At 39.6% G+C, this 22,054-nt stretch overlaps 1 protein-coding gene across 2 annotated transcripts in view; it reads right to left on the reverse strand.

The window, feature by feature from the left end:
- The window catches only part of dnai3 (dynein axonemal intermediate chain 3), a 39,913-nt gene that overhangs the window by 4,016 nt on the left and 13,843 nt on the right, over positions 1–22,054 (reverse strand). The window contains exons 10-22 of one of the 2 annotated variants that reach the window (XM_036592377.1): positions 21,691–21,815; positions 20,824–20,913; positions 19,424–19,519; positions 15,953–16,072; positions 11,893–11,966; positions 10,972–11,125; positions 9,478–9,562; positions 6,829–6,950; positions 6,452–6,515; positions 3,344–3,474; positions 2,499–2,703; positions 830–921; positions 414–536 (exon numbers count right to left, since the gene is read on the reverse strand). In XM_036592377.1, the coding sequence (XP_036448270.1) occupies positions 414–536; positions 830–921; positions 2,499–2,703; positions 3,344–3,474; positions 6,452–6,515; positions 6,829–6,950; positions 9,478–9,562; positions 10,972–11,125; positions 11,893–11,966; positions 15,953–16,072; positions 19,424–19,519; positions 20,824–20,913; positions 21,691–21,815 (1,481 nt within the window). The remainder of the gene's footprint in view (positions 1–413; positions 537–829; positions 922–2,498; positions 2,704–3,343; positions 3,475–6,451; positions 6,516–6,828; positions 6,951–9,477; positions 9,563–10,971; positions 11,126–11,892; positions 11,967–15,952; positions 16,073–19,423; positions 19,520–20,823; positions 20,914–21,690; positions 21,816–22,054) is intronic. The other variant, XM_036592378.1, reaches the window with a different exon arrangement.

The raw sequence follows: 22,054 nt of genomic DNA on the forward strand, positions 1-22,054 counted from the left end.
TTGATATGAGTTATTGAATAATTTGAAGTAGTTATTGAATAATTCATACGAGTTACTGAATAATTTGTAGTAGTTATTGAATAATTCATGAGTTACTGAATAATTTTAGTAGTTACTGAATAATTAATTTTATTTACTAAATAATTTATAGTAGTTATTGAATAATTTATAGTAGTTATTAAATAATTTACAGTAGTTATTGAATAACTCATAATGCTTATTCTCATTTTCATTTCATTTTCATTTCATAGATTGTTCTTCCAATAATTTCATAATGAGAAATATTTGATATATTGCTGAATATATAAATATATTTAGACATATTTCACTTGCTAGCGTATCATTTTGCTGTGTAAGCATCGGTCTAAATGTTACCCCTCTACTCTGCTCCCCAATACAAATGAGTCTCCCACCATTTTCCTCCTCTGCTGCTCGGCCTCCATCTCTCTCCTCTCTCTCGCTCGCATCTCCTGTCTTTTCTCAAAGTACTCCAGACGCTCCACCTCCTTCTCAAAGTAGCTGCTCACGCTGCACTTCTGCAGGACAGGACACACACATAGCCTATCAGCCGAGACCTGTCTGGAGTCTGAAGTCTGCTTCTTCTGCAGTGGAGCTATGAGGCTAATCTAACTAACAAGCAATAGAAGCTTATACTCCACAAATTAGCATCATGCATAATCACTATGTGTTCAAGATCTGCTGCTACTGTTTTTAGCTATGCAACACACTATTTAACTGAGTCAAATGGGATCAGGGAGAATACAGTAAAACGCTTGCTGTACTTTAGACACACAAATCATTCTGCATCTGCTATGGCTTTCTTTCTCACCTCATTGGCAGACGGGTGGCGCAGGGTCCACGGGACCTCCAGGATATGCAGAGTGCCCAGGTGGTCCGACACAGCCAATAGCTGCTGCTTCGCTGCTCAGAAGAGATCACATTGGAATTACTGTACTACTCAGAACATCTTTCTACAGCACTGATAATGCACAATGCAGATTTTCCATTAATACACACCACAGGGTGTCTTATGTTAAATCCCTTTTACTTCTAAGACAAATGCCAGCAGTACAGCTGATGACTGTGCACGAAATTATTTCCGAAATGTGAGGTATTATTTTTAAAAGCCCTTCCAACAAGTAGCTTTAACCCCTTAAAATCTCAGGTTTATTACATACTAAGGCTTACTATTCAGTAACTACAGGGAATCCAATAAAAACTGGTTAAGCTATTCTTGGGTTATATAAGTGTATAATACAACTTTGACCTCTTAAGGCCTCTTTTACTGCCCTGTTGTGGCTCCACAGCAGAATTAGATTTCTAGGTAAAAATAAAATCATTCTCCTTCACAGTAAAATAAAGCTCTGCTGATCGTTCAACACAGTTTAAACAATAAATGGTCTTAAACAATGGAGTTAATGTAAAACTGCTAATTCACCCTTCAACCCTGAAGACTGGCACGCAGACTGCTGGTCACCAGAGTAACACAGACAACAATCTCCCCTAGCTAGTAGTGAAATGAAAAGGCAAAGAGAAAGGTTTAACACAAACATGGATAATTTGAAGACGAATGGACTCATTTGCATTTATATTCACTCCAGCTGGTTTCCTGATACGTTTAATCTGCAACGAGAAACTGTCAAACACTGAAAAATCGCAAAGCTGAAGTCTCTTCTCATTCGCCAGCTTCTTCTGCGAATTTTCCTGTTCCACCTTAAATAGTGCAGCAGTTACATTCTAGCGCCTCAGGCACCATTTAAGGTGGAATGGGAACATTTGAACAAGAATGGCAATGAGAAACTGACTTCAGCCTCGTAAAAAGTCGAACGCTGAGAGACATTTTACAAGAAACTGTTCTACTTTTGCTAGAAAGTTTCCTGCCGGAGATGCGAGAAAAGCTGAGCTGAGCTAAAGCTTAAAGCAGAGCAAAGTGAGTCTGTGTTTTTGTTTTGTTATTATAATTTTAGCCTGTACTAACACATATTTACAGCCAAGATGGTAAAATGGACAAAAAATGTTGTGGCTCCCAAGGTGGATTGATTTTTATTAAAAGGTCAAAATGGCTCTTCTTAACATTTGTGACCCCTGTCTTAAGGGGTTAAGTAGCCAACAAGGTCTCAGTACATGTGTATCTTCTTCAGTCTTGTTGGAAAAGCCTCTCAGGTGGTTCCCCATGAAGCTGCTGAAGAGACCACCAAGAGAGTGTAAATCTGCATCGAAGACTTGAATGTAAAGTATTTGACTTTTTTGCTTGCTGCATTATGATTTTATGATTCTGATGTCTTTGGTTTTACTCTAAAATGTGGCAAACAGTGGAAATAATGAAAACACTTCATGAGAAGGTGTGTCCAAAACAGACCAACAACAATGTTCACATGAGCCACAGTTAATGTTTGCTTAGTTACTAGTTTAAGAAGGTTTTCAGCACAGACTGGCGTGTTTGTACTGTTCTCATCAGTATAAATACTAGCATTAGCATTAGCGTGTTTGAGACTAACATGAGATGACCCAGGGTTTGATGCAGGTGATGTGCGCGGTGGTGATGTTCTGGGTCTGCGAGGGTTCGTGTGTTTTCTCCAGCAGGTCCCAGACCTCCAGATTCCCGTCCTCTTTACCGATGAAGAAGACGGCAGGCCGGGTCAGTGACCAGAAGCCCACCGTGCACTTCCTCGGTGAGCAGGGGGACAGCAGGATCGGCCCGTTCTGGAGAGAGGCAGCAGACTGAGTAGATCACAACTATACATGGAGGATTATACATCTTATTATATGATTCCTGGAAAAATCTTTGGTTCTCAGAAAGTCGAGAGTCTTATTGATGTTTTAATCCACACTTATTACCAGCAATAACAAAAGCATGATGTAATTTTATATCTTTTCTTAGTTGCAGCTCTTTGAAACAAGCAGATTCTAAACTTCCAGCCATGCTGCACTGCTGTGTGCAGTCCTGTCTCGCAGAAAGAAGAACATCCTTTACAATTTCACCATGTTTTTGACTTTTTTGACATTGAAACAAAGAGAAAAAGGTCAGAAGTGCAGAATCACTATGTGATAAATACTGTCATTTGAATTGTACAGCAAAATTATTCCAATTTTAAACTCTCAACTTTAAGGATTTACAGCTATTCTTAATCACAGTAGAAAAGTAAGACCTCTGTATAAACTCTATTAAAAAACCTCCAACAGACCGATTACAGGTTTATGTTACTGCAGTTCAGCTAGCAGTAGTGCTAACATTTCAATGTGTTTGATTACACTGTATACTGTCCCTGTACTGTATGTGGATTTGGATAAATAAATAAATGAGTGTAATATGATGTATGGAGTGACTGAATGGGCTCCTCACCGTCACACCCTCTTTCCAGATGGCGAAGTTCCACCCGCCGACAGTCAAGATGACGTCCTTGAAGAACGGAGAGCGGAGCACGGTGTTCACCAGACTGTCATGAACTCTGAAACGGTGAGTGGGCTTCGGACCTGAGAGAGAGAGAGACAGAGAGACAGAGAGAGACAGAGACAGAGAGAGAGAGATGTATGACTACACTTTACAGTTCAAGCTCTTTTAATGACTTATTTTCGTGTTAACTTATTTTATTTACTTGTTTGCATATCAGTGATAATATTACTGTATGCAAAAGAATCAACATGAACTCTACAGCTTTGAAAGCACACGGTCACTGTCGAAGGAAAAACATCACCAAAGTGGTAGCTTCACAGGAGAGGGCAAAAACGTTATTTACTTTCAATGCAAGTTAATGTAAAGAGATTTTATCCCAACCAGTTCTGAAGCATTTATGTTGATCGAGTCTCAATGAAGTGTTCACATGATGTAAAAGATCAGCTGCTGAGATCAAATTATGCAGAAAACTAAACATTGCAAAAAATGGGTATTACCCTCATAACAATACATACACAATACAATACATACAGAGAGGCAGAGAGAGAGAGAGACAGAGAGAGGGAGAGAGAGAGAGAGAGAGCAAGAAATGAGACAAAGGAGAACAGAGAACAGAGGACAGACAGAGATTAAAAAATAGAAAGAGGAAAAGCACAATAGAGAAAAAAGGACAAAAGAAAGAGAGGAGGAGACAGAAAGAGGAAGAAAGGTTGTGAACGAGAGAGAGATAGAAAACGAAAAGAAGACAGAGAAAGGAGAAAAAGAGGGAAGGACAAAAAAGAGAGAAAAAGAGAGAAAAGAGGGAAGGAGAGAAAAAGAAAAGAGAAAAAGAAGAGTGAGAGAGGAGAAAGACAAAGAATAACAGAGAGAGAGACAGCGGTTAGAGAGAGAGTGGGAGAAGAAAAAGAAAGAAAGAAAGTAAGAAACAAAGAAAGTGAGAGTGAGAGAAAGAATAGAAAGAGAGACAGAAAAGAAAGACAATAAAAAAAGAAGAGTGAGCAAAAGAGAGGAAGGACAAAGAAGAGAGAAAGGAGAAAGAGAAAAATGGGTAGAGAGAGGGAAAATGAGAGAGAGAGCGAAAGAGAGACAGAGAGAGAGACAGACAGAGAGAGAGAGAGACAATGCACACATCAATAATGAATATCTGCAGACGTTAATGGACTATAAAGTCAATCACAGCAGCGTCTGAGCGAATTGGCTTGTCTAAAAGCCAATAATGCAGCATATTAGCATGTCTCAGTTATAGTACTAATGACTCTGAACTCCAGAGTACATCAGGACTGTAATGAGCGCCGGACTCGAGCTGATTTCAGCCGTTTACTTCATTCTCTATAACACTAAACTGCCTTCATAAAACATTATGACTAACACAGAGTGCGGGATGGAAACATGATGAACTCCAGAGTAAAAGTCAGTCAGACTGTTCTGTGATTAAGAGTAATCTACTGAGTAATCAGAAGCTGGAGCGCTCTGCCAGGAGCTCCGTGATGGAGCCAGAGTGTGTGAGAGTGTGTGTGTGGGAGTGTGTGAGTGTGTGTGGGAGTGTGTGTGTGTGTGTGTGAGTGTGTGTGGGCACTGCGTGAGCGCCTCGTTTGTGTAATTACTCTAAATTGCTCTGGTAGCAGCGCTCGGGGGCAGAGCTTCCAGTCAAATCAGCCATGGTTTCTGCCAAAAGCTGTCAGCTTATTCTTCCTCCTTTTATTACCATTATCTAATTCAGGTCTTAAAGCTCTCTAATGGCTCTGAGAAACCACAGTCGTTGCGACGTCATAGAGCCTGACTGCACTGCGCATCAGACAATGTGAGCTCTGTTTTATTCTTCACCAGCTGACTCTGAACACAACACCACCGAACTCAGGCCAGAACTGATCGAGACTCTGATGGACTTTGAGTGGCTCGTTTAAACAATGCTGCTGTCCATGATGATCCATCACAGCTAATGGACTTCATGGTTTGCAGTCAAGTCTTCTGTCAGTCCAGCGGTCTAAAGTGTGCATGTGTGAGTTGTTTTGTTACGATATGCGATCACAGACCAGTATCGCTCATCACAAAGAGATCCTTGGTCTTTAGTTAAAATCAATGATCTATAAAGGCTTAATCACACTAGTGGTTTGAGAGAACAATGTCATGCACAAAATTACATTCATTTCAATGGAGCTCAGCTTTGATATGCGAGTCAACCAGTAACAGAACTCTTTTATTATCCACCCCTTTTAAAACCTGTTTGGCCAACACCAAAGGCTGCTCCATTACCACATTAACTCAAGTGAAGTAAGTATTTCATGCATGACTGAGAGTTTCTTTGCTATATCTTTTGAAATCAATGCATTTCATCATTAAATATCTTGTTTTTGATTTCCACAAATGTGAGATATGTGTAAGTTATATGTGACAAAGTGACATATTTTAAATAATAAATATATTATTGTTTGGCTAAAGTCATTATTTTAACAAAATTCTTATTATAATATGCCTTTTTTTTTACCACACTTGCACACATGGGTCATTTTTGACCCAAGTGTGTAAACTTGATGTAGTAATACAAAACATATTTTTGTTCTTAAAGTAAAAGAACAATGAAAACAGTGATTTGTGATCATCAAAAACAAAACATTTAATGAATACCTGGAATATTCAATTATAAAATAAATTTATTTCACAGATATAGCAAAGAAACACTCAGCTATGCATGAAAATAACATAGGAAATTAATGCAGGTCATTTTTGACCCATACTGTGCATTAGAAGGGCATGATTTAAAAAATGATTTTTATTCAAGAGGTAAGAAAAAAATATTAAAATAAGGATTTGTGATTATCAAAACTTCATTGAGTTATCTATGGAATTCTGAACGATGAAATGAATTTATTCAAAAATATAGAAAATAAAAAGTCAGTTTGGACACTTTTGATCCATGTTGTGCACCAAAGAGTTAAGTATGCTTCTTTTTCACAGCTCTCGCACAATTGATCCGTTGTGTGATATGCAATAAACTCACTAGATCGCCATTATCGTATGTTTTGTGGTGGACTTAGGTGTGGATGTGTGTTCTCTTACTGAAGAGCCGTCCTGAGTCGTTGTCCTTCTCCAGCCTCCAGTCTGTGTACACAAGTTCTCCATCCTGAGAGGAAAAAATGAACATAAACAAAACCCAGCAACACCGCTGTGTCTGAAACACTCACACCAGCCCAACACACACTACCACGTCACTGTCACTGCTGTGCTGAGAATGGACCAACAGCCAAATGATATCTGGACACAGCAGTCCTGCAGTCAGAAACTGACCAATGATGAACAGGGTAGAGGGGGCTGATGGGTATGAACTGATGTAAAATACTTTGTTCTAAACTAAACTAAACTAAAATTTTGCTTTGCAGTTTCATTAAATGTGTGTGTCTCTTTCTCTCTTTCTCTCTCTCTAGTGGGTCATTCACCTCAGTGCCCACGTAGAACTTAGTGCTGATGTTCTCCAGCTGCCGTTGGTGTTTGGCGGAGGGCACACGGAGCTGAGAATACTCAGGGACCTCTGCCCTTTCTGCTCCAGACAGGAACTTATCTAAGACAGAGAGACAGATTGCGAGAGCACAAAAGAAGTTCAAGTTCATTTAGCACAAAAAACAGGCCAACACTAAGTTTATGATACAAATATGACATCTTCTCAAGAGGTAAACAGACAGAAATATGTTTATTGAACATATTGAAATATGTTTTTGCACAGTAACTAACTGTTAATGTGTTTGGGTGCACCAGATTCCTCCATACAGACACTCCTGAAGGCTTCATCATCCTCAATCGCAGTCCTCTTTCATGAAGGACCTTTGACTTAGCCAGCTAACTTCAAGCTTAGTTTGATCTAATCCTGAATTGATGATGAATCTTTTTGAATCACCCTGTATATATTACTGCTGAGTGTTTCACAAGATTGTCTGTTCACCATAAACGCCACACCTTCATGTGCACACACATAAAGGTTAATCAAAGCTTGAGTACCTAAACCTGAGTTAACAGAGAAAGTTGTTAAAGTAGTTCACTTGTAAAACGAGTTGACCTGGAGTGAACCACGGCTGCATTTGTTAGGTTCTGTGATGCTGAAACTTAGTCAGGAACCCTGACACCCCTGGTGTGTTAGATTAAGAATGTGGAAAGAATTAAAAACAGCTCAATGTAACTGGGACTGTTATCAACAAAGAGTGTAAAGGCAGCTCTTCCTGTTTAGTGTGCCAGAGTAAAGACCTTTACGTGCCAAACACAAATTTTGTGTATTGTGTTTATTCTGTGTGATTTATTTGAATGACAATCAATTGTTTAGAGCATGTGTATAAAAAATATATATCTTACACAACAAATGCAATTTTTCTGACAATTTTGGAAACTTTCTGACCAATTATGGTTGCCTCTGCCGTACTTATGTTGTTTTGAGCTGTTTTTTTGTGCACAGCACTTTAACTGCATTTGACCCTTTTACTGACACTGTTCGTGTATTTTCACATAAGTACAGAGGTGGAAGCCGGCTGGGTGAAGTGAAGAAGGGGTGTGGGGTCTTACAAAGCCCCCTGTGTGTGAGGACAGGGTGGGGTTTATGTTGATTTGAGGGATTTGGGTGGGCACTGCTTACTTTGGGTGTGTATGAATGTGTGTTAGTGTACTGTATGTGCATAAGTGTGTAAAGGACACTGTGTTTTTAAAGCACTGTGCTGTGTTACACTCTGGTTTTTAGCTGTAAAAGTACATGTACATAGTGTTCAGTGTGTGCAGTGCAGTCCTGTCTGAACCTTTCAGTTAGCTAGAGCACCTCTCTTTGGGCCTCTTTTAGCTAGGACACCTCTGGTTACTTCATTTAGTTACAATACCTCTCTGAGCACCTCCATTAACTACAATACCTCTCTGATTGCTTGAATTACCTAGAACACCCCCCGAGTGCTTGCATTACCAAGATTACCTCTCTGAGTACCGTGATAGCTAGAACACTTCTTTGAGCACCCTGGTAGTGAGAACATATCTCTGAGCGCTCTGGTATGTGGTATGTGGTATCTCTCTCTGTATGCTCTGGTATGTGGAACACCTTTTTGAGTGTTCTGGTAGGTAGAACACCTTTCTGATTGCTCACTTTAGCTAGAATACCTCCATTTGCTAGAAGGGTTTATTAGCTAGAACATCTTTCTGATTACCAGTGTTAGTTAACACCTGAGAACTGGAACACATAAGTGCTTCTGACTATTTCCTATACCAGGAACACCCAAGAGCTTCATTTACTTAGAACACCTGAGTACCTCTGTTAGCTAGAACACCTGTCTGAGTGCTCAGATGCCACACTGGCAGACTTCACAGGGGTTAAGGACAGTGTGGGACAGTACGGATAGGCAGCCTGTATGGGCTGTGAGGCTGTGAGGTATGTATGAAGTTAAGCTCCAGTGAGCCTCTGAAATGAGCTGAGTAATAATGGAGCCTCTCTCTGCTTTACTTCATAAAGAAGGAGGTGATCTGAAAGACAAAGCGCAGCTTCTCCTCACAGAGGCTCTATAATACAGGCCACGTTCAGGCCCGCTGCACTGAGAGGCCAGGCTGGGGTCACGTGTGCGTGACCTGTTCAAAGCATGGCGACGCCTTGCCCTCTTTTAAAAATCGAAATATTCTCACTGTTACTGTCCAGTGAAGTTAGGAAAAATAGAGGTATTTAAGAGAAAGCAGCTCTTCACTTGTGTTCATCCTTCTCTCAGCTTCATGTTCATCAGAGTGTCTCTGCTATGAAGAGCAGGTTTTAAATAATGATTTATGATGTTTTCTGCTCCAAGCTACTGTCAAAAGCTCATATTAGGACTGTTTTGGTCCAAACGTGGTCTAAACAGCTGAAAGGTTTGAGTGTTGATGAGTTCTGACATCACAACAAGAGGCTTAAATGATCAGGCTTTGGATTTAGTCCCAAACTAGCACTGTCACTAATACTGTCACAGATATTTACATGTGATATTGTTTAAATAAACAAAACCGGGCTTTAAAATGTTCAGCTTTTGCAAACTGACAGAGAAAACAAGATCATTTATACTGAAAACATTCTGAAAAGCTGTGTGTGTGTCTGTGTTCACCTGCAGTACTGTTAGTTGTGCTCTCTCTCAGACTGAACTTCAGAGGGCTGTATTCACCGCTGGTGTCTACTTTAGGCAGAGTCACCTACACAGAGAGAGAGAGAGAAACAGAGAGACAGAAGCTATGTTCACATTACCAGCCTCGTTGTTCAAATCCGATTTTTTTGCTCAAATCCGATCTGTCTGACACGATGGTTCACACTCGTTTAGGTAAGTGATTCAAATCTGTCATTAATGTGACGAACCGGCGTCCTGAAATGACCCGCATGTGCACATCCTACTCAGTAACGTCACATGAATGAATCACGTTCATCATCAACACAAACTAACGAGCAGAACGAGCTTCGCTGAGAAGATAATTAACTCTGATCAGCTCTCAGCTTCATTATTAGAGCGAGACGAAGGAGAAAAAGGTGAGATGTGTTGCTTTTCCACCGCTTTAACTTCTGTTCGGCGCTGCTGCCATGGTAACGCTGAACGATGGCGCACATTCAGTGGAAAAAAGCACATGAATTCTGATCTGAGTGTCACATTAAGGTCACATGGCCACAAATTGGATATGTATCCAATCCGAAGACCACATATGAAAGTGGCTCAGGTTGGATTTAAAAAGATCAGATTTGCGTGTCCACACAGCCTTGAAAACATCAGATCTGAGTCACATTAGGACAAAAAATCAGAAGAGAGAGAGAGAGAGAGAGAGAGAGAGAGAGAGAGAGAGAGACAGCAGAAAAAACTTGGTGTATTTTACGTCTGCTGAGACGAAAGGCACCTTAGTTATATCACAGTAGAAAACCTTTAAATGAATTCAACACTGCAGTCGTGTAGCACTGCACTGCCTTTCTGTAAACGGGCCTCACTGCCGCAGGTTGTAGATAATGTCACTTTATGGAATCTTCATGACAGTGAGGTAAAAACAGAGTGCAAGAACAAAACAAAGCATCGGAACTGGATCGGGATCCTTATCCATTAAAATATTCCGGGATCCTTAAATGTAATAGCTCTAATAAACAAAAATGAGACATTTTCTGGCATTTTATAAATCAACTTTAAAACTGTATAGGATTTTTTAACTATCTGTGGGATCCCTGTACCAATGTAGTGACAGCCCTGACACGGACACATGTAGCACACTGTCAAAAAAGACTTCACTGATCAGATACAAACATTGTAAACGTACCCTCAAAAGTACAACAGTGGTTTTAAGGTCCAACTGTGTACCTTAAATACCGGAGAAAGGTCAATAATAGCTTTATAATACCTTTTATAACCTTTTATAATGAGTCAGTACAGTCTAAAAATGGAATATGGTGCAATTATGTTCCCTGACTAAAGATACTGAACAGGTACCCTTGATGGTACCACCCCAGTGACTGTTTAGTACCTTTTGTACTTCTTAACAACCCACTTATTAATCCACCACTCAATACAGCATTAAGGAAAGTGTCTGCAGTGTGTGTGTGTGTGTGTTTGTGTGGGTGTGTGTGTGTGTACCCTTATGAGAGGTTTCCACGTCAGGTCGAGATGTTTGAAGGTGTTGGGAACTCCATGTGGATTTTCTAGAACTTTCTCTTCAGTCTTCTGCTTCCTGTCTGTCAGAGATTGAGCTACAACCCGGGGAGTACGCAGGTCCCAGAACATCAAACAGCTGACACACACACGCACACACACACACGCACACACACACACACACACATACACACACATAAAGGTGATAAAGTTTATGAGTTGATCATATATATATAGTAAATAACAGAGTTATGAAACAGACTGAATCAATAAAGCAGTGTCTCATATTAAATAGGGTCATATTCATATTTTCCTCTAGTCTTGTTCTTTCCCCTGAGGTCAACTCATAATGTTTGTGTGGTTTTATTTACCAAACAGCTGTGATTCATTTTTGTGTGGCCACTTTTCAACCTTGTTATCTCTCAGATTTTAAAAGGCTGTTTCTGTCCTTTTAAACTGATATATGCTCATGAGCTCTGTTCTGATCTGATCGGCTGCCCTGTATTGTGCTTCGTTCAAAAACCATTCCGCGCATGTATAAAATGTACAAAACGAATTGATAATTCAAACTGATATCCTCAGGGCTTCGGGAGAAATAAACTTACTGCCTTACTGAAATAACTGCCCGGTGGCGTTGCAAAGACAGCCGCTAAGTGAACAGACTTGACTAAGAATAAGGACTTTGTAATGACTTTAGCAACATCACACATGTGAAAGTGGAACCGAAAGGTTTTATTCATTTACCATAATAATACTGGCATTCCTAATTTTGTTAGTGTTTTTGTCTGCAGTCCCGAGCCAGTCAACATGTGACTCAAGGTTGACTTAAGTCGGAGTCGCTGGTTCAAGTCCCTGTCTCTTATATAAACCACTGAAATTGTACAACATGTGTGGATGTAATTTTACCTGTCAGGAGCACAGGTCACAATCTGAACTGATATCTGACTCTTATTCTCCAAAGGTATCCCAGTTCTGGAGACCTAAAGAGAGAGAGAGAGAGAGAGAGAGAGAGAGACATGGTCAATATACACTGCCTGACCAAAAAAAAGGTCACACACTCTAATATTTCGTTGGACCGCCTTTAGCTTTGATTACAGCACGAATTCGCTGTGGCATCGTTTCCACAAGCTTCTGCAATGTCACAACATTTATTTCTGTCCAGAGTTGCATTAATTCTTCCCCAAGATCTTGGATTGATGATGGGAGATTTGGACCACTGCGCAAAGTCTTCTCCAGGACATCCCAAAGATTTTTAATGGGGTTCAGGTCTGGACTCTGTGGTGGCCAATCCATGTGTGAAAATGATGTCTCATGCTCCCTGAACCACTCTTTCACAGTTTGAGCCTGATGAATCCTGGCATTGTCATCTTGGAATATGCCCGTGCCATCAGGGAAGAAAAAATCCATTCATGGAATAACCTGGTCGTTCAGTATATTCAGGTAGTCAGCTGACCTTATTCTTTGGGCACATAACATTGCTGAACCTAGACTTGACCAACTGCAGCAACCCCAGATCATAGCACTGCCCCCACAGGCTTGTACGGTAGGCACTAGGCATGATGGGTACATTACTTCAGCCGCCTCTCTTCTTACCCTGATGACCAAACGTTTAAGTGATCGCCGATCACGATCATTTAAGATTTTTTTCGACCACATTCCTTCCTCGAAGATGATGTTTCCCCACTGTCCTTCCACTTCTTAATAATGCGTTGGACAGTTCTTAACCTGATTTTAGTAGTTTCAGCAATCTCCTTAGAATCCAGGTGACCTTTTTTGGCCAGGCAGTGTATAATATCAATGTATTATGGTGTGGTTTCATTTATAGCCTATTACATACTGTACTGTTAGCACACCCTGTTGTCTGACTTTCCTGATGTTTTTCCTGCAGTATGTGGTTTGAGGATCACCCTGACCATATTACTGACTCCGAGGTCAGATCCTTTACATGTTCTTCCCCTTGGGAGCGTTTCCCTTCAGCCTCACTCTGGTTAACCCAATAAATGTCAACCAATAGCAAATAATCAATAATAGAGTCAGTTGAGGGTCTTAGTCGTAACAACAGCCTGTTATCTGCTGGAGTGCTTTCTTTAGACGCCTGGACTGGACCCCTCCCCACTGCAATATCCTAAGAACCTATTACACAGTCGATCTTTGACCTTTGACCTTTCTCTGAAAGGGTCTATGCTTTTAGCTGAATCACTTTAATTTAATGTAAAGCGGAGCTGTCAGTTTCCAGCTCTGATTAAATCTGAGGTTCGCGCCAGTTCACCTTCTCTAAAAGCAATGATTAGCTGGACTCTTTTAGCGTGAGTGGCTCAGAGTCAGTGTGTGGAAATTAGGTGTGAAAGCCTGAAAGCGTCACAGTGCATGTTCGCTTCACTGCTGAGTATAAAGGAGCTGTTGACTTTAGATCTGATAAAGACTCGCAGTTTGTTGGAAGCTGAAAGGAACAGAAAAGGACGAGCTGTTTTTTAGAGCTTGAAATATGTGTTCAAACCTAAATATGTGTCAGGTTCAAATTCCCATTTATGTTCTCACAGTTTAACAGAGGCACTTTTAACAGGCTTCAGTTCAGCTCTTTGTTTATTCTTCCTCTCTACTTTCATTTCCTTAAAACAGATTTAATCCGGCACGCTGGAGTTACTCACTCGTGTTGTGGACAGAATTTAACAATGAGGTCCACTCGGCCAGCGCTCGAGAGAAAAACGGGAAATAAAGGTTGATTCAGCAGAAGACAGTTTAGTGAAGTCAGAAAGACCTTTAATTTTTTTTTGCTAAAATATTTTGTGTTGTATGTTCAACATGTTATATGTAACATTCCATGTGCAGAAAACATTTTAGGATTAAACAGATGGAGGCTACAGAGTGAGAACAGCACATTATGGTAACTAAAACATCTGAGATGTTGTTCAAATCATCGCTTGATGAATAAATTAGTTAAAGGGGGAACTAAACTGAATTTGGACAGCTGATTTTCATGCACATTATTTTCAGACAGCATATTATTTTCTGCTGTTTCACATTTTATCAATTTTGTGATTCCTTTCAGATTAGACTCATCATTTTGAGGGATGATGAACCAGGTTGGGACTCAAAACTAATTGATGTGGTTTGGGTCGGGTCAGCTTTGGACAGAATTTTGCAAGGCTTGGGTCAGGTACTGACAGATTTTTGTCAGGCTCAATTTGGGCTTGGGGCATGTCTGGATAGACTTTGTTGGGCTTGGGTCAGGTTCAGATAGAATTTTGTTGGGCTTGGGGCAGACTTCAAAGAATTTTGTCAGGCTCGGGTCAGGTTTGGACAGAATTTTGACAGGTTGTTATGGATTTCACAGAATTTTGTCAGGCTCAGGTCAAATTCGGATAGATTCTTTTCATGTTTTTGGGTCGAGTTTGGACAAAATTTTGTCAGGCTCAGGTCACGTTTGGATAGAATTTTGTCAGGCTCAGGTCAAGTTCGGACAGAATTTTGTCAGGCTCAGGTCACGTTTGGATAGAATTTTGTCAGGCTCAGGTAAAGTTTGGACAGAATTTTGTCAGGCTCAGGTCAAGTTTGGACAGAATTTTGTCAGGCTCAGGTCACGTTTGGATAGAATTTTGTCAGGCTCGGGTCGAGTTTGGACAAAATTTTGTCAGGCTCGGGTCAAGTTCGGACAGAATTTTGTCAGGCTCAGGTCAAGTTCGGACATAATTTTGTCGGGCGGTTTTGAAAATGGCAACGGAGGCCACAGAAAAATATCAGACGTTCATTAGCATTATGTCATTTTGATGACAATTAGATTTCATTAGTTTTTACAAACTTTAGTATTATTGACAAACATTCCTTTAACTGAACTGCAGGGGCACTCTGTGTATGTGAGTGCGTGTGTGCGTGTGTGTGTGTGTGTGTGTGTGTGTGTGTGTGTGTGTATGTGTGCGTGTGCGTGTGTGTGTGTGTGTGAAAAGAATGAGCTGGTCTCTTTCTAATGCCTCACTCAGCATGAAGTAGAGGGACTCTACTTTTCATGACTGATGTTTTTGCACGCCTCAATTCAGCCAGACTAAAGACTTTCATCAACATGCTGAGAGAGAGTAAGCACTTATCAGGTCTGTGTTACGGTGTGTTGAAAAACAAGATTCCTCACATTCCTCAGCTAAATCACATGAGAATTGACCAGACGTCCTACTCATTTATTTAACTCCTAGAAGTCACAAAACATTTTTGTCAGTGTTTGACATTGAAATAAACAGAAAAAAGATGGAAGTGCAGACAAGAACCTTCTGAAACAGAATGTAAATCAACTATACTGTAATGGCAGTTCACTACATAAATATGTAAATATCTGTTTATTAAAATATAGTAATGTAGTATAGCGAAACCACTGTAATAACTTTTGCTTACCGGCCACTTTTTGAGCTCCAGTTGTACAGTGTTCATCTACTGCTGCACAGTTTATCAGCCCCCCTCTACTCCATTCATTAATGGTCAGTTTCAGACCACAGAATGGCTGTTGTCCAGATACTATTTGTGTGGTGGATCATTCATATCACATCAGTGACACTGACATAGTGTGTCTGATACTGGTATGAGTGTATCAGACATAGCGGGGATTTTACGCACATCAGTGTCACTCCTAGGTTCAGAGTGGACTGACACCCAAAAATATCCAACCAAAAGTGTCTTTGTGGTCATGAGCTGACCACTGATGAGGGTCTAGAGCATGAATGACACAAACTTGCATTAACAAATGTTCTACAGTCTCTAACTGTACCCCAGCAAGGTGGAGCTACAGGAGAGGGGTTTCTGATAAAGTGGCCAGTGTGAGTAGATCTACGAGATCTAACAACATCAAAATCAGTTACTGAATTTAAAGAGTCATAATAAGACCCAAGATGAAGAAAAGCCAGCTGTGAGACGGCCGTACGGAATAACGGCTGCTCCGGCCCTCCAGAAGTTTCAGACACACATCTGAAATACACCAACATACCTCAAAGCTGTCTGGCAGCCACTGGATGTCAGTGATGGGAGCTCTGTGTCCACTGTCAATGCCTGACACAGCACAGTAACGCACTACAGGAGTGTCCTTCTCCTGCTTACCTTCAAATGACTGCCAACAGAAAACAACACATTCACAATCAGCCATTTGTTCTGACACAGACTCACTGCCTTTGATTTCCAGGGAACACTTTACAATAACAGAGCCCTACAAATGGCAGCTTAATCATTACTGAATAGACTGTTAATGATTATAAAACTCTTACTTATGAATTAGGAAATTGTACCATATGAATTATTAACCATTTACTTAGTAACATACAAATAATTTAGAGCACAGCAAATTCCTTTCATAAACGTATTATATTTAAGGGCATAAATAATATTGTAGTGGTTTATAAATATGTTGTAAAGCTCAGTCGCAATTTTAAAGTAGAGTCCAGTTACAGATTATTAATGTAATTATATATGTTGTGAATGTTATTATGTGTATACATATATATATATATATTTATATATATATATATACACACACATATATATATATATATATATATGTATATTTATATATATATATATATAAATATACATACATAACCACTTAATAACCCTTAACTAATCATTAAGTAAAAAGGTCATGCTTAATATTCTAAGTTATATCATTTATGTGTATCAATTAACTGCATTATTATTGACAAATTATAATTAATGATCAGTTTTCTACAGTTTAAAGTAATCCTTGATAATACATTGATAATTAAGTAAATGGTTAATAATTTAAGTGGTACCTTTTATTTATGCATATGTAACTACTAAACACTTCCATAAATTAGCAAACTATTAGATAATGATAATAAATACTTATAAGATTAGCTAGATAATGATACATACATATATATATATATATATATATATATATATATATATATATATATATATTACTAGCATGTTTTACAATCCTATTTTAATAACATTGTATTCCTCTCTTAGTTTTTTCATTCCACTAAGCCAGCTCTTGTGTTTTGTGTTGCGCCGTATTGATTTTTAAAGTTATGTTAAATGTATTATAGTTTCTTATGTTTGTTTCACTGAATTTCATTCAGTGTCCTTTTTTACAGTCTTATTTTCTCAATGTTACTTAAATTTAATGAACAGCACTTCAGTCACCAGTAAATGTGCTTCATAAATGAACTTGACTTTATTTCAAAGATACTTTTCAGTGACAACTTTATAATAGAGTAACAACAATCATCAATGACCCCAACCTGTTGGAGTTAGCAGTGAGTCTAAAAGGATGTACTGAATATATGACTGATGACACACACACACACACACACACACACACACACACACACAGACACATACACACAGACACATACACACAGACACATACACACACACACACACACACACAAACACACACACACACACACACACACACACACACACACACACAGACACATACACACACACACACACACAAACACACACACACACACACACACACACACACACACACACACACAGCAGGGGTCTGACGGGTCCATGCGGCTCTGTGTTAGTGTGAGAGTCGGGTTGCGTAACAGCTGTGTTTGACCGGAGCGTATGTGTGTTGGGGGGGGCTCATTGTGCAGGTTATTGAGTAAACGGTGGGCTATTGAGTAAACGGGGGTGGGGATGGTGGGGATGGTGGGTGTGGCTGGGAGCAGATGTCAGGTGTGTGTTGTTGCTGAAATGCGCAAACATACCCTGACACTAATTCAATTAGGAGGCGGGAAAATGAAATAAAACCCAGCAGCCAGCCCCCTCACCACCCCCACATATCCACAAAAACCCCTCAGCCCTCACAAACAGCACAGCCACTGTACTCAGAACAGCTCTGAACACTCCCAAACCTCAGAAACAAAAGCAGGCTATTGTTAGTGGAGAATTCCTGCTAGTATGGAGCCACAGCGGCCAAGCAAACACACATGCGGACCCACGAGTCCACAGATGGGTGAAAGACACTACTAACTACTGTCACCATCATGACAAGTTTAGTTGAGAATTAATTGCTATACAAATAATTGTTATTAAGAATTTAATCACCTTGCTTATTCTCTGAATGCAATGGTTAAAGTACAACCATAGAGTGGCCAAATTGTCTCATTAGCAACCTTATTTTCTAGATATCAATACTTGCTTGCTCACAACTAGACATAAAGAGCTCAAATAAAAACACATTACTCACTGCTGCCCTCTAAAGGTGTTTTAACAATAAATCAGAAGTTACAACTTTTGTCATTTTGAAGATGTCTTAATAAAAGTAAAAGTGTCTCAATTACATTAAATCTGCAAATGTTAATGCACGGTTACTTTATTTTTTAACTAATGTAAAAACGTAAAGAAATAAAATTGTAATTGTGGCATGTAAAACCTACAAAGTTGAAACTTGGTAACACTCTTTTGGCAGAAATCACAGCTTGTGAACACTTTTTGTAGCCCGCCCGGAGTCTTTCTATTCTTATTTTAGGAATTTTATGCTCTTTTTCTTGTAGAACGCTTCTAGTTCTGCAATAGGCCCGTCTTGCATGCACAGTATGTTTAAGATCTACCCACAGATTTCCAGTGATGTGAAGTCAGTGGACTGTGAGGGCCCTTCCAAAAGCTTCAGCTCTTGTTTCTTGAAATAGTTGATGGTGGATTCTGAGGTATGTTTTTGGATCATTGTTCTGCTCTAGAAGCCAACCTCTTTTTCAGCTTCAGTTTCTTGACTGACTGTGTCACATTTGCTTCCAGAATTTGCTGATATTTATTGGAATCTACTTGTGTAATGTTTCCTGTGCTACTGGCTGCCACCAAACATCAAAATATAATACTGGGGTGGATCTATTATGTACAGTTTGCACGGTGTTCTTTTCATCAAATGCTTTTTCTCCAAACATATCTTTGGTGATTGTGGCCTAGGAGCTCCATTATTACTTCATCAGTCCACAGAACTTGTTTCCAACATGCCTCTGGCTTATCTAGATGTTGTTTAGCATATTTCAGATGGTGCCTTTTGTGATGAGGTTACAGGTAAGGTTTCCTGCTGATGACTCTTCCATGCAGAAGATGTTTGTGCAAGCAACAATGCAAGTTGCACCTTCACACCTGTACTTATACCTTCCTGCAGGTCCTTCGCTGTCATACGAAAGTCTTGATTTGCCTTTGTTCACAGCATACGAGCAGTGTTATTTGAGAGTTTTCATCAGTTAACAATTCTTAATGACAATGCCTAACCAGTCCTAACAAGTTAGAGAAATATAAAGCAACTGTGCCTTAATGTTTTCAGAAGAAAATGTAATATTATTCTGACACGTGAGTTGTGTTTACTTCTGTTTACTTCAAAACTCAAAATCAAAGTATTCAAAAACCACAAAATATGTATGCATACAATTGTATAATGCTGAGTGTACTTACCATCTGGAGGAGGTATACCCACCAGTGTGTTTATGTTTGAGGAGATGGTCTTCCTTCCCACTCCAGCACGAGTGCCCTGAAGTCTCTCCACATGGCCTGAAATATCCCACAATACTACCTAAAATCACACAATATCACTGTTTATTATGAGTAAACAACTGGCCTTTTAACCCCCTACATTGCAGCTTATCATTCAGATATTTAAATTAAAACGTAATATTTAGTTACTTCTAAAAATTATTACGTACTATATTATTAAGTACTATAAGTTCAGTAAGATTTTACTTGAAGGGTGTCTATATAAAACATTTGTAATATCTTACATAAACACTTTATAACATGTTCACGAATACTAAAATACTATGTTATTTTACTGAGAAAGATTTTTTCAAAATAAAAGTTTCCATTTTTTATTTTGAGAACTATTTTATTTTTAACAAAATGCCTCATTTCTGGGCAGCCAAAATAAAAAATGATTTGCTTTACCCCTTTGGTCATTAAGTGCTTTGACACTTAGGTACACCATCACACTAAGATTCAGTCCGATGATTGTTCCTCGGCAGATTTATGAGTACTTTACTGATTATGTAGTAAAGTGACATGCAAAGCAACAAATGCTTAAGAAAAACAGACCAAGTCCAAAGTATAGGTGAAACGTGCCTGAGTGTCAAAGCGCTTAACGACCAAAGGGATAAATCGAGGTCATTTTTATTTTGGCTGTCCACAAATGAGGCGTTTTACTGAAAATAATGTACTTTTTCAATGCATTTTTTCCCTTATCTTACAAGTTGTTCTACTGCTACTGCTTTTTAGCCACATAACATGCTTTTTCATTGTTGTACATAGCAATGTGTCATACAGTGTCAGAAACTATATAGGCAAGTATATTAGAGATTATTTAAAACTGGATACAGTTTGAGGTAAGCATGTGATAGTACAGACATGATGCTAACTGGTGGGGTATGGGCTTCTGTTATTTCTTAACTACATCAGCTTCATAGCTCCAATGCAAAACCATAGAAGCAAACCTCAGACACCATGATCGACTACATTAGGGGTAAGGGTGGAAATGTGGAAATTAGATTTTTTTGCAGAACTATCACTTTATATTAAATTCAAGTTTAAGTTAAGTTTAAGTGAAGGACGAAACAGATTCCCTCAAATATAAAGACACTCTTATCCATGGATGAATGCTAGTAGCTTTCTATTGGCATTAAGTGAATGAGACCATGCTGGCTAGACCTCACTGCTTAAGAAGCTATATAACATATAACTTTATAACAAGTTAACATGCAATTATAGAATTATATGTAATAACCAGTAATATATGCATACATGATGAGATACAGTATGAAGGCTAAAGAGCTGAGATGGACGGATTAAGAGAGTGAGGAACGAAAGTGGAAGAAAAACACACCGCACCTGGCCGTTCATACAGCCTCCAACAATAACATTTGGGTCGGAGGGACAGAACTCGAAGCAGAAGACGTCGTCCGGACATTCCAGTAGCAACTGCAGAAAGAGACAAGCAGTGAGAGAGAGAAAAAAAGGCTGTGGTCAGAGGAGTTTGATTTCAAAGCCGTTCTCTCTTTCATCTGCCGGACTCGCAGCGATTGAGTTTCAGCTTCCAGACCAAATATCATAGCTAAACCTCCATCCCACCGCCATGCCAAAATTATCCGCTGAAACAATGAAACCTTATTCGGCCGCGGAGGATAAGCCGCGGCGTTTAAAGCCCAGCGCCAAGCTTTCATCCCCGGCTACAATTCATTAGCCATGAAAGATCAATACAGCTGCAACCGCATCTTCACTGCTGTGTTCAGCTCATGGGAAGACTGGAAAATACAAACTTAAAAACGAGAGGAAAAAAATCTGATTTACATAATCTTCTCCTGACTCCATCAGCCTGAGGTCTGCAACGAAAACTTCAGACACCAAACACGGCTGATGAACTGTATTTGGATTAAAGGGAGAAACTGCATATATTTGATCACTTTATCTGCGAATTATTCAACTGTGTCACAGTCAACATACAAAACCAAAAAGTCTTTTAGGCAAACACTACAGTCAGTGTGAGAAATACACGAGATAAATACAGTGAACAAAAGAGATCTTTACAGAAGGATAGATGGAGCAAAACAAGTGTTTTACCTTTGGGTTAACTGATACATGGATGGATGGATGGATGGATGGATGGATAGATGGAGGTGTGCGGTATTATGCTTTACCTGTGGGTTAACTGACAGATGGATAGATGGATGGATGGAGGAGTGCGGTATTATGCTTTACCTGTGGGTTGATGGGGTCGGAGAAGCTCCAGAAGAGAATGAGAGCAGGGTTCAGTAGGAGATTAGTGGAGCTGTCTATCCTCTCCTCAAACGACAGCCTTTCAGTCACTGACACTGCAATCACACCTGTCTCACACACACACACACACACACACACACACACACACACACACATTAAATCATATGTCCAGCTCTTCTCAATAAAAAAAATAAACTACTGTATGTGTGTGTGCTACTGTAGCCCTGCCCTCACTGCTGATGGTGTGGAATGAATATGTGCTTATGTGTTATTGTAGCCCCCCCTCATGTGTGTGTTACTGTAGCCCTCCTCACTGCTGATGGTGGGGTGTGTATACGTGTGTGTG

Source organism: Colossoma macropomum, unplaced genomic scaffold (genome assembly GCF_904425465.1).
Source record: "Colossoma macropomum unplaced genomic scaffold, Colossoma_macropomum, whole genome shotgun sequence".
Classification (NCBI taxonomy): Eukaryota; Metazoa; Chordata; class Actinopteri; order Characiformes; family Serrasalmidae; genus Colossoma; species Colossoma macropomum.